Source organism: Arachis ipaensis, chromosome B2 (assembly GCF_059453495.1).
Source record: "Arachis ipaensis isolate K30076 ecotype BB chromosome B2, ASM5945349v1, whole genome shotgun sequence".
Classification (NCBI taxonomy): domain Eukaryota; kingdom Viridiplantae; phylum Streptophyta; class Magnoliopsida; order Fabales; family Fabaceae; genus Arachis; species Arachis ipaensis.
The window spans coordinates 36007953-36021477 of record NC_142437.1 but is presented as its reverse complement, the minus strand read 5'-3'; the positions used below and the strand labels follow the sequence as shown (position 1 = coordinate 36021477).

Below are 13525 nucleotides of genomic sequence, written 5' to 3'. Positions count from 1 at the left end.
TTGCATATTCATGCATTCTTTTCAATTTACACCCATATGCATTGTTTTCTTTTTTTACTTTGTCTTGGAGTTTCTTTGTCCCTTTTGTTGCTTATTATTTTATTTTTATTATTATTATTATTATTATTATTTTTATTATTATCCCCTTTTCTTGGGGGCCTTGTGAACAAAAGTTTCAATGCATACAGTTTAATCATTCAATACATGAGTATGTTCCCAAATCCTAGAATTTTCAATTACACTACAATTACACACCTATATATCTACTCAAATTTCCCAAGTATACCCTCCTATTTGAATGATACACATCCTAACTTACCTAAGCTAATCAAGGATCCAAATTTAGGGACATTCATGATTTTTCACTTAAGGTTGTTGATGTGCTCTATCTAAGAACAAAAAGGGTTTATCATGGGCTCAAAATTGGTTAGCAATGGTAGATAAGATGGTTAAGGCCATTTGGAAAAAGTGACTATTGAAATGATGGCCTCGATCATGTAAATGCATTCATACACAAAGTAATGGATATATAGAATCAGACAAAGCAAGGATCACAATCATAGAGAGAGATATATGCACACAAGAATGAAAATAATGGTTAGAAGATGTAACCATGCAATAGGCTCAAAACTTTCATGCTTGTGTTCTTAGCTCAATCACTATGTTCCAAAATACATTCTTAAAGCAAGTTTACTGCAAAAATTTTCAAAATTTGGTAGGGTACCCCAAAACACAGTTTCTTGGAAAAGAAGTTATTGTTTTGACCAAGCAACTCTATAGAAACTAACTATCATGCAAAGGGGTATTTACAAGCAAAACTAACTACACATGCAATATACTAACTACTAAGCAAAAGATAAATCCATGGGTATTGAAGGGAAGAGATTGTTACCCATGGAGATCGGTCGAACGACCTCCCCACACTTAAGAATTAGCACGGTCCTCCGTGCTACGAACAATGCGCAAAGGGCAGTCGGGACCGAAACCGTCACTATCCTCTCCTTCAGAGCTCCCATAACTCGGGTTTGAGGTGGATGTGAATATTTCGGGTTCCTCCATGCTAGGGGTAACACAACGCAGAAGCTTCTTGATGTAGGTGTATCGGCGTTGATTGCGCCACTCATATCTATTAAGCTTCCGGTGTAGATCTTCTATCCTTTGATGTGTGGATCTTTTCCGTGAGTGATGATGAAGTGGAAGGAATAGTAGATGGAAGGATGACGTAGAGGAAATTGACGAGTCAAGAATTGTTATAAGATATGCGTTGTAAGTATAGTTCTTAACCAACCAGAAATCCGCTTATCAATTTAGAAGGGTTGTCGCAAAAATTAAAATTAAAATACTGGGAGTATGAATCCCAGGTCGTCTCCCAATGAGTTACAGAAAGGTGTGCTATTTTATTAATCAGATGTTTTCAAAAAGAGTTTGAGTTGAATAAACAGGAAATTAAATTGGAGAAATTAAGTAATTTAAATAAAAACCTTGACTGGGAGTAGATTAGTTGGAAGCCCTATTCTTGTTGCAGTACTCTCTAGATTAATTGATAATTGAAGGTTGTTCTGTTTAGTCATCCCTTACTAGGTAAGGGAAAGTCAAACAAGTTGGAATGCTATTTCTATTCACAAGTCCCAATCCGCTTACTTGGAAGGACTGGCGTTAGTGACTAGAGAGCAATCCAACAATAAACCCAATTACAATTTCTCTTTTGAGCATTCCAACTCAAGGGTTTCTTTCAATCAACTCCCCATCAAGTTAGGGAACTACTCGCTCATTGTGAATGTAGAACTCATAACATAGGAAAGGGAATTAAAGAAAGACATGATAAATAAAACTCAAAGGAATCAATTAAAAATAAAAATAACTCTTGTATTAATAAATTCTAAAATAATCCAATAGTAAAATTGAGTAAATTAAAGGACATGGAAGAGTAAAGCCAAGTAAAGAAAACGAACTAGAATGACGAAGTCTTGATGAGGTAATAACTCTTCTCAATATCCCAATGCAAAGAACAATAGAAAATAAAATCCTAAGAACTATGAATGTGTAGAGAGAAAACCTAGAGGAGGAGTAAAACTATATCTAAACTAAAAATTGTGTAGAATGAATGTTGTTGTTGGTTTCTGCATGTCCTCTGGCTCTAGTCTACTTTTTCGGGCCGAAAACTGGGTCAAAACAGGGCCCAAAATTGCCCCCAGCGAATTCTGCAGATTATGCAGATCGCGCATGTCACGCGATCGCGTCATTCATGCGGACGCGTCATTCGGCGTTTTGCTTTGCCACGCGGGCGCGTCGTCCACGCCTCCGCGTCACTTGTGCTATTCCAATCCGCGCGGTCGCGTGAGCCATGCGGCCGCGTCACTGCGATTTCCTCTCTTTCGCGCGGTCACGTGAGCCATGCGGCCACGTCACTTCTCGCTGGTCATCTTCTCAACTTCTTGTGTTCCTTCCATTTTTGCAAGCTTCCTTTCCAATCTCCAACTCATTCATGCCCTATAAAGCCTGAAACACTTAACACACAGATTACGGCATCGAACGGAATAAAGGAGAATTAAAATACATAATTAAAAGTCTCTAGGAAGCAGTTTTCAATCATGTAATAATTTTAGGAAGGAATTATAAATGCATGCTAATTATATGAATAAGTGGGTAAAGATCATGATAAAACCACACAATTAAACACATTATAAACCATAAAATAGTGGTTTATCAACCTCCCCAAACTTAAACATTAGCATGTCCTCATGCTTAGTTGAAGGAGATAAAACAGATGAGCAGGAACATGTAAAACTCATGTAATGCAATGCAACCTATATATGTGAATGCGACTATATGATTCTTGTCCACTTGATCAATAGTAAATAAGCTCTTCAAAATAATTACAAATCAAATTCCACTAATTTAATTCTCATGCAGTAAGAACAGATAAAAATGCAAGAAGGTAGCTCATGAAAGCAGGGAACATATAATTTTAAGCATTGAACCCTCACTGATGATGTATGTACGCTCTAATCTCTCTAGTGTATAGGGCAATCACTCTATCCTTCTCTAATCGTGCTTTCTAATTTTTGTTCTTCTCCTAACCAATCAACAACATTTAATATACCAATGCAAACATCATGAGGTCTTTTCAAGGTTGTAATGGGGCTAAGGTAATGGTAAGGATACATATATGGCTAAGTAAGCTTATAAACTGAATCTTTAATTAACCCAAGATTTAACATAACCTATATAAATATATATATATATATATATATATATATATATATATATATATATATATATATATATATATATATATATATATATATATATATATATATATAAAGCAGGGAACATATAATTTTAAGCATTGAACCCTCACTGATGATGTATGTACGCTCTAATCTCTCTAGTGTATAGGGCAATCACTCTATCCTTCTCTAATCGTGCTCTCTAATTTTTGTTCTTCTCCTAACCAATCAACAACATTTAATATACCAATGCAAACATCATGAGGTCTTTTCAAGGTTGTAATGGGGCTAAGATAATGGTAAGGATACATATATGGCTAAGTAAGCTTATAAACTGAATCTTTAATTAACCCAAGCTTTAACATAACCTATATATATATATATATATATATATATATATATATATATATATATATATATATATATATATAACTTCAGAATTCATACCTAGCTACCTAGAATGTCCCTTTCACATTCCATACTCATGTATCAACTTTCTATCTTAATTTTATCATAGATGCATTGATCTTTGAATTCTTAACTTAACATTGGGGTAATTTTGTCCCCTTATTTATTTATTGAATATTTTTGTTTTTTTTTCATAAGCATAAAAATAGACATAGCTTATCAATGCACATAGATTTTTAATTTTTATAGTTTCACATGAGTAGGTCTCCAAATTTCCATTATATTATCATGACACATTCCCTTATTATCTTTTGTTCCCACAATTTTCCATACTTAATTAGTACACACAATTCTATCTTAAGCTAACCAAAGATTCAGTTTGGGATATATAATTGTTTTTCCGCTTAAGGCTAGTAATGTGGCAAAATATAGAACAAATGGGATTCAAAGGCTCAAAGTGGCTAACAAAGGTAATTGAAAGGGTAGGCTTAATTTGGATAAGTGAGCTAAACAAATAATGGCCTCAATCATATGCAAGCATACAAATATAATAAACATTAGACATATAGGATGAAACAAAATATAGATTACAATCATAGAGAAGTAAACACACAAGAATAAAATAATTATGGTTAAGTAATGTAACCATGCATAAAGGCTCAAATCTCACAGGTTGTGTGTTCTTTAGCTTAAAAATCATGTTCTAAATACAACTTCAAGCAAATTTATCATAAAAGTTTTAATTAAAATTAGCGAAATTTTGTTCCAAAAATAGAGTCTTAGAAGAAACTTATTGTCTTTTCAATCAAGTATAACATGCATGCGACTAATCTATTACTATGCAATTTATCCTATTCTACAAAAGAAAAACTAACTAAATATCCTAATTTATTGGTGTTTAGGGAAGAGAAATTACCTCCGAAAGTCAGGTACTGACCGAACTCCCCACACTTAAGGCTTTGCACGGCCCTCGGTGCCATCTGTCAGAAACAAAGGTGGGCTGGTAGCAGTATCTCCATAGTTTGGGCCATCATGGCTTCCTGTGCTAGTAAAGGACGTGGAGTCCGGGGTGTCTGAGTCCTTGAATTTTCCCATAATCAACTCCTTGAGGAATGTGAATCGGCGCTTGTTACGGCGCTCTCTCATCTTAGCTTTGTGTTCCTGCCGATCCAACCTTTCGAGTATCTGATGGAGTAGTTGGTCTGTGGTAGGTGCTTGTGGTGTTGAAGAAGGAATATCTACAACCAGTTCAGTAGGATGGCTTGTGGCGGCTGGTGGAAGTCTGATGTATTTCCCGTTAGGGACATATTGATCATCCCATGGAAGCATGGCTTTGGTGTCCCCAGCTCTGTAGGAGATTCCAGCTGCGGAGACAAGATCGGAGACCAAGGCAGTAAAAGGTAAGTTGCCCACAATTTGTACGTGTCCCATGGCATTCCGGATGTGTCTTGGTAGGTTCAGAGGTTGGTCTGTAAGGATGCACCATAGTAGAACGGCCATGTCCGCAGTGAAGGAGGACTCGTGAGTGCTCGGAAAGACGTAATAGGACATGATCTGTGCCTATACGCAAGCCTCCAAGGTAAGTGCTAAAGCCGATATTCCCTTAGAGCGGGTACGATGGTATCCATAGATCCATCTGCTGCCAAGTAGTGCAATAACTCTGAGAACGGCGTCCTAGTCAAATTGGTACATCTGGCGCTTGAGTGCGGCCTCTTGAAAGGCGTCCAAACCTTCTGGAATAGGGGAAGACCTAGAGCTCTTTGAATGGCCTCTTTTGTAATGGGGACTTGCTTCTGACGGACAAAGACAGACTGCAGGGTTGGCAGGTGGAAGTTGGAGTAGAACTCGACTACCCAAGAAAGATTGACCTGCCTCGGCTATCTCTGTAGGAAACTCCATTGTCTTTGTGCAATTTGCGGCTCAACAAAGGTAGCAATATGGCTTGGGAGGAGAAGAAGGTATTCGTTGTTGTAACTCCTTTCTGCCAGGATGGGGAACATCTGCTCACAGTAGCGGTTGGGAAATCGCGCAGTGTCCTTTGCTGGGAAGGATTTTTCTTTATCATCAACCTTTATAATCCTCTTAGTTCTTTTTGTTGAGGGTTTAACCGTAGTTGAAGAGGGCTCTACCACTAATGCTCTTTTTGTTCCTCTTCTTGTTGTAGATTTGAGAGTAGCTTTCTCTTTGCCCTTCTTGGTGGCCATTCCGAAAAAGGGAAGAGAAAGTAAATTAAATTCAAAGAGATAGAGCATGGAAGAGAACGGAAAAGGGTGGTTATGAATGCACATTAAAAGGTAAATGATGTTAACACATGGTCATGACTACATGTGAAAAGTTATCAATGGAATATAGTTAGTGCATATGACGACAAGTGAATGCAAGGTGTTTATTGGCATGCTGGCAAAGGCATGAGTAGCATAGATCAAGCATCGCTCGTAACAAACCATCACGTTTGTAGTGACAATTAATTTCAATTAATACAATAGTAAAGGAAATTTGTGAAAAGCAAGCATTGAATAGTAGGATAATGTAGAAAAATGCATAATGCCATATGGGCATTTTCACAAATACATAGCATGCATGGTAAATAGGGTATGGAAAGTATTAAAGTGAACATGCAAGCAATCCTTTAAAAAATATATATATAATTGTCAAACAATTTAACAACAATCTACAAGCATATAATGAGAAATAATGACTCAAATAAATTTCCAACACCAAGTAAAAAGGAAAAAGAAAGAAAAAGAAAATATGAATAATGAAAGTAAAAAGAAAAGAAAAGAAGATAACATGTAAAAATAAGAGGAAAAATAGAAAAGTAAGGAGGGAAGAAGAAAAGAAAACCTTGTTAATGGGAGTGAGAGAGAGAGAGAGAGAGAGTAGAAAGTGAGAAAGAAGGAAGAAGGGAGAAAGAAGAAATAGGGAGGGAAAAGAGAAAATAGGATTTGGGAAAAGGAAAGATAAGATAATTGGCAAATCAGGGGAGCTGTGCGGCGCAAGCGACGCGGCCGCGTGGGGCACGCGGTCGTGCAACTAGCGCTTATACTGATTGACGCGGTCGCGTCGGTCACGCGGTCACGTGACCCGTTTTATGCTACTGGCGCGAGGGCAGCCTCGCACTCGCACAACTCTCTGTTCAAAATTATTAATTGCCAAATATTGGGTGACGCGATCACGTGAGGCATGCGATCGCGTGAGTGGCCATTTATGAGGATATGACGCGGTCGCGTCGGTCATGCGGCCGCGTGGGAAGAATTTGTGCGTTAGCATCAATCCAGCACCACTCTAGCACAACTTTCGGTCGTGCACCCTTTTCACGTCGAAATCCAGGGCATGCGGCCGCGTGGGTCATGCGGTCACGTGGGAGGCCAATGTTCCCATGTGACGCGGCCGCGTCGGCGACGCAGTCACGTGGGGAGATTTGTGCCACTGCCATGCCTACAGCCACGCTCTTGCGTGACTCTCTGTTCATTTTATTAATTCCTCCCCTCTCCTGCGACGCGGACACATCAATGTGGCGGTCGCGTCGCGTGAAATTTTTTTTTTAAATAAAAGTATGTAAATGCAGATGCACGAAAATGTACTAATAAAGAGAAGAGTTATTGAATAGAAAAAACTAAGAATAAAAAAAGAACGATCATACCATGGTAGGTTGTCTCCCACCTAGCACTTTGCTTTAACGTCCGTAAGTTGGACGCTCCACTAGCTCAGTCTTCGGCTATGTGGGGATCTTCCAAGTGGAAGACCTCGAGCTCCTTGTTTTTCTGCATCCTCTCTCCATGGTATAGCTTTAAACGATGTCCATTAACTTTGATAAGTTCAGAGCTTGAAGGATGGCTTAGGTGATAAACTCCGTATGGTTCGGCCTTCTCTACTCTGTATGGACCTTCCCATCTTGATCTCAACTTGCCTGGCATGAGCCTTAGTCGAGATTTGTAAAGGAGGACTAAGTCCCCAGGTTGGAACTCTTTTCTCTTAATGTGCTGATCATGTACAGCCTTCATCTTCTCCTTGCATAGTCTTGAGTTCTCATAAGCTTCTAGGCGAAGGCTTTCTAGTTCTTGCAGTTGTAACTTCTTTTCAACTCCGACTTTCTCAATTCCCATGTTGCACTTCTTTACTGCCCAAAAGGCTTTATGCTCTACTTCAACAGGGAGATGACAAGCTTTTTCATAAACTAAGCGGAAAGGACTCATCCCAATGGGTGTTTTGTATGCTGTTCTGTATGCCCAGAGTGCATCTTGTAGCCTGGTGCTCCAGTCTCTTCTATGAGGTTTGACTATCTTCTGCAAGATACGCTTTATCTCTCTGTTTGACACCTTGGCTTGCCCATTAGTCTGAGGATGGTAGGCTGTTGCAACCTTATCAATTATTCCATGCTTCTTCATTAATCCTGTTAGTCTCCTGTTACAAAAATGGGTGCCTTGATCGCTCACGATTGCTCGTGGTGATCCAAAGCGACAAATAATGTGGTTTCTCACAAAGGAAACAACAGTGTTAGCATCATCAGTGCAGGTAGAAATTGCTTCCACCCATTTAGAAACGTAATCCACAGCTAACAATATATAAAAATAACCATTAGAATTTGGAAATGGACCCATGAAGTCAATGCCCCAAACATCAAAAATTTCACAGAAAAGCATAATTTGTTGAGGCATCTCATCCCTCTTGGATATATTACCAAATTTTTGGCATGGAAAACAAGATTTACAAAACTCAGCAGCGTCTCTAAAAAGAGTAGGCCACCAGAATCCACAGTCTATGATTTTTCTAGCTGTTCTTTGAGGGCCAAAATGTCCTCCACTCTGAGATGAGTGACAGGCCTCTAAGATGAACTGGAATTCGGATTGAGGCATACACCGTCTAATTACCTGGTCAGCGCCACATCTCCATAAATATGGGTCATCCCATATATAATATTTAGACTCGCTTTTCAGTTTGTCTCTTTGTTGCTTAGAAAACTTTGGAGGAAAGGTGCGGCTAACTAGATAATTAGCTACAGGTGCATACCAAGGGACTACCTCAGATACTGCTTGCAGGTTATCAAATGGGAAATTATTAGCTATAGGAGTGGGGTCATCTGTAATGTGCTCAAGGCGACTCAAGTGGTCTGCTACTAAATTCTGGTTACCACTCCTATCCTTAATTTCTAAATCAAATTCTTGTAATAGCAGTATCCAACGTATAAGCCTTGGTTTGGACTGCTTTTTAGCTAATAGATACTTTAGAGCTGCGTGGTCTGAGTACACTACTACCTTCGTACCAAGTAAATAGGCTCGGAATTTATCCAGAGCAAAAACAATAGCAAGAAGCTCTTTCTCAGTAGTAGTGTAATTGGACTGTGCGGCATCTAGAGTTTTAGACGCATAAGCAATAACAAAAGGATCCTTACCTTCACGCTAAGCCAGTGCTGCTCCTACTGCATGGTTGGAAGCGTCGCACATTATTTCGAATGGCTGGAGTCAGGGCGGTCTTCAACTTATCAAACGCTTGTTTCCAATCCTCACTGAACTCGAACTCAATATCCTTCTACAGTAACCTGGATAAGGGAAGTGCTACCTTACTGAAGTCCTTAATGAATCTCCTGTAAAAACCTGCATGGCCAAGGAACGAACGGACTTCCCTCACAGAGAAGGGGTAAGGTAAAGTAGAAATAACATCCACCTTTGCTGGATCTACAGAAATGCCAGTATTAGACACAACATGTCCTAGTACAATACCTTGTTTACCATAAAGTGACATTTTTCAAAATTTAATACAAGGTTTGTATTGACACATCTATCTAATACTCTAGATAATCCATCTAAGCAAAGGCTAAAGGAATCGCCGTACACACTAAAATCATCCATAAAAACTTCCATACAGTACTCAATAAGATCAGAGAAAAGACTCATCATGCACCTTTGGAAGGTAGCTGGTACATTGCACAAGCCAAAGGGCATTCTCTTGTAAGCATAAGTCCCAAAAGGACATGTAAAAGTGGTCTTTTCCTGATCCTCAGAAGCTATATGAATCTGGAAATAACCTGTGTAACCATCTAGAAAACAATAATGCGATTTACCTGACAGGCGATCCAGTATTTGATCAATGAATGGGAGAGGATAGTGATCCTTACGAGTGGCCTGGTTGAGGCATCTGTAGTCAATGCAGACCCTCCAGGCGTTCTGAACTCTGGTTGCAATGAGATCTCCGTGCTCATTCTTCACTGTAGTGACTCCAGACTTCTTGGGCACCACTTGTACTGGGCTTAGCCATTCACTATCTGAGATGGGATAGATAATGTCTGCCTCCAGTAGTCTGGTCACTTCCTTCTTGACAACCTCTAAGATAGTGGGGTTCAGTCTTCTCTGGGATTGACGGACGGGCCTTGCTCCCTCTTCTAAAAATATTCTGTACTCACATACTTGAGGGTTGATGCCTACTATATCTACCAAACACCAACCAATTGCCTTCTTGTGCATCCTCAGCACACTAAGTAACTGCTCTTCCTGATGAGAAGTGAGTTCCCTTACAATGATAACTGGAAACTTTTGCTCGTCCTCAAGGTACGCATATTTGAGGTGTGGAGGAAGGGGTTTTAATTCTAACATCTGATCATGGTCAGGCTCTGGGTTGTCTAGAGCTGGTAACAATGGTAAAGCACTGCCATTGTCCTCTGAGAATGTCTCCACACTTGGACCTTGTCCTATGTACTTCTCTTCAAATTCCTCCTGGTGAACTTCAGCCACGGTTTCATCTATAATGTCACACTGGAGGATAGAATGATCCTCCAGAGGATGCTTCATAACTCCATTCAGATTGAAGATTACTACTCGGCCATCTATTTCAAAAGAGTATGTTCCTAAAAAAGCATCTAATTTGAACTTCGAGGTTTTTAGGAATGGTCTTCCGAGTAGGATTGATGATGGCTTCTCTGAGTCATTTTGGGGCATCTCCAGGATATAAAAATCAGTAGGAAATGTGAGCCCCTTAATGCCCACTAATACAACTTCAGCAACTCCAGCCATTGTAATAATGCTTTTATCTGCTAACACAAAACAAGCTACCGACCTTTTTAAGGGAGGGAGCCTCAAAATATCATATATAGACAAAGGCATTATACTCACACATGCTCCTAAATCACACATGCAGTCAGAAAATACTACACCACCAATAGTACAATTAACCATACATAGACCTGGGTCACTACACTTTTCAGGTAAACATCCCATTAAAGCAGATATGGAACTACCTAAAGGAATAGTTTCTAATTCATTAATTTTGTCTTTCTGTATACATAAATCTTTTAGAAACTTTGCATATTTAGGTACCTGTTGAATAACATCAAAAAGAGGAACAGTTACCTCAACCTTTTTGAATATCTCTACCATTTTGGGATCAGGTTCCAGTTACTTCCTGGGCTTCCTTGCAAGTTGTGAAAATGGAATGGGAGTGGTGTTTTCTGCAGTGTCTACGTCCTTTGGTGCTTCCTCCTGTGGCTGAATTTCTTCTTTTTCAGCTATGTCCTGTATGTCCTCTTCCTCTTCAACATCTTCTGTTTCCACTACCTCTTCAGCTGAGGCATTTTTTGGTGGGCTTGGCTCCTCCTGATTCCTCTCCTGCAGTGTGGTTCCGGACCTTAGGGTGATGGCATTAATGCCACCCTTTGGATTAGGTAATGGTTGAGAGGGGATTCCACTGGAGCTCAAGGGCTGGTTATTGGAGTTATTCATTGATCCAATCTGTGAGACAAGAGCTTCCAAAGTAGAGTTCAGACCATTTAGTGTAGCATAAAGGTTATTTTCCATGGTTTGTTGTCTCCGATCAATAGATTGTAGTAAGTCATCATTAGAAGATGAGGAAGGATAAGTAATTTGAGAGGTCTGCTGTTGGGTATTTTGTGGTCTTTGGGATTGCCTCAGGTGAGGTGCTCTGTAGGGCTGGTTCTGGTTCTGTTGCCTGTTGTTATTATTATTCCACCTCTGATTTCCCTGATTGTCTCTGCCTCCTCTATTGTTGTTGTTGTCCCTCCAATTCTGGTTAGAATTGTCCTACCATCCATGGCTGTAATTGCCACCTTGATTGTACCCTTGGTTGGGGCGGTCATAGAAGTTATGAGTGGCTGCCACGGTGTTGTCTTCCTGCTGGAGCTGCGGACATTCATCAGTATAATGGCTATAATCAGCACAGATTCCACAAACTCTCTGTGGGACTAACTGTTGGCTTTGCTGTGGTGGAGAAGGTTGAGCTTGTTGAACTTGTTGTTGATTCATTTGCATCTGCTTCAGCAAGTTGGTCATTTCATAGATACTCTGAGTTAGAGCAGCAGTCTCTCTGCTAGAGGATACTTCTGCAACGGCTTTTGAACGGCCTTGTTTCTGCCTATGATTCCGAGTGGATTCAGCTAAGTCACTGATCAATTGCCATGCCTCATCAATGGTCTTGTACTTTTTCATAGACCCATTGCTAGCACTTTCCAATATGGTCTTATCTTGGGGCCTCATGCCCTGTGTGACGTAACCGAGTAACACTATCTTGTCAATCATATGGTGGGGGCAATCTTCCAGAAGATTATTGAACCGCTCCCAGTATTCATAGAGAGTCTCGAATTCATCCTGAACAATCATGGAAATGTCTTTCCTCAGTTTATCAGTAACTTCAGTTGGAAAGAACTTTTCCAAAAATTCTCTTCTAAGTATATCCCAGTTGGATAAAGTTGCTACGGGTTGAGTGTAGTACCACTCTCTCGCCTTTCCCTCAAGAGAGAACGGGAAGGCTTTTAGCAAAATAGAAGTTTCATTCGCACCATCACGCCTGACAGTAGAACAGGCTGCTTGAAAATCTCTCAGGTGCTTGATAGGCTCTTGAGCAAATAAGCCATGAAACTTGGGCATCAAATTGAGCAGTGCAGTCTTTATTTCAAAGTCTGTAGCCACCGCTGGGTGATGCACTTGAAACGGTTGCATTGTAAAATCAGGGGCTCCAGCCTCCTAGATAGTAACTCTCCTAGGTGCTGCCATGTCACCTACACGTAAATCAACCGAATCAGAAGAACGGGGGCTGGTTTCTTCCTCAAACGACGTTTCAGATCCGCCCTCTGAGAGGACTAACCAACACCGAGCTTGCCTTATTGGTGAAATAGTTCTTTCAATCTCAGGATCGACTTCTGGCAAACTTGGATCAGGAAGTGAACGCGTCATCTAACGAAAGAAACAAGCAGCTCATAGTAGCAAAATAAAATAAAATGCAAATAAATAAAATCCAATAAATAACTTTAGCACTCTATTGCAACTCCTCGGCAACGGCGCCAAAAATTGACGTGGCGAAAATTGGCGAGTCAAGAATTGTTATAAGATGTGCGTTGCAAGTATAGTTCTTAACCAACCAGAAATCCGCTTATCAATTTAGAAGGGTTGTCACAAAAATTAAAATTAAAATACTGGGAGTATGAATCCCAGGTCGTCTCCCAACGAGTTGTAGAAAGGTGTGCTATTTTATTAATCAGATGTTTTCAAAAAGAGTTTGAGTTGAATAAACAGGAAATTAAATTGGAGAAATTAAGTAATTTAAATAAAAGCCTTGACTGGGAGTAGATTAGTTGGAAGCCCTATTCTTGTTGCATTACTCTCAAGATTAATTGATAATTGAAGGTTGTTCTATTTTGTCATCTTTTACTAGGTAAGGGAAAGTCAAACAAGTTGAAATGCTGTTTCTATTCACAAGTCCCAATCTGCTTACTTGGAAGGACTGGCATTAGTGACTAGAGAGTAATCCAACAATAAACCCAATTACAATTTCTCTTTTCAGCATTCCAACTCAAGGGTTCCTTTCAATCAACTCCCCATCAAGTTAGGGAACTACTCGCTCATTGTGAATGTAGAACTCATAACATAGGAAAGGGAATTAAA

The 13525-nt window shown here is 39.7% G+C and overlaps 1 protein-coding gene and 1 non-coding gene across 2 annotated transcripts; one reads left to right on the top strand and one right to left on the bottom strand.

Moving 5' to 3' along the window:
• Positions 1-4589: 4589 nt before the first annotated feature.
• LOC148573584 (uncharacterized) lies at positions 4590-5189 on the bottom strand. Its single transcript, XM_088504631.1, has one exon. The coding sequence runs from the start codon at positions 5187-5189 to the stop codon at positions 4590-4592; it is 600 nt and encodes a 199-aa protein (XP_088360757.1).
• A 6968-nt stretch (positions 5190-12157) lies between these two features.
• LOC148573583 (small nucleolar RNA R71) lies at positions 12158-12265 on the top strand. The gene has a single exon (XR_015906061.1). It is a non-coding gene; the product is annotated as a small nucleolar RNA R71 (small nucleolar RNA).
• The last annotated feature ends 1260 nt before the right edge of the window (positions 12266-13525 follow it).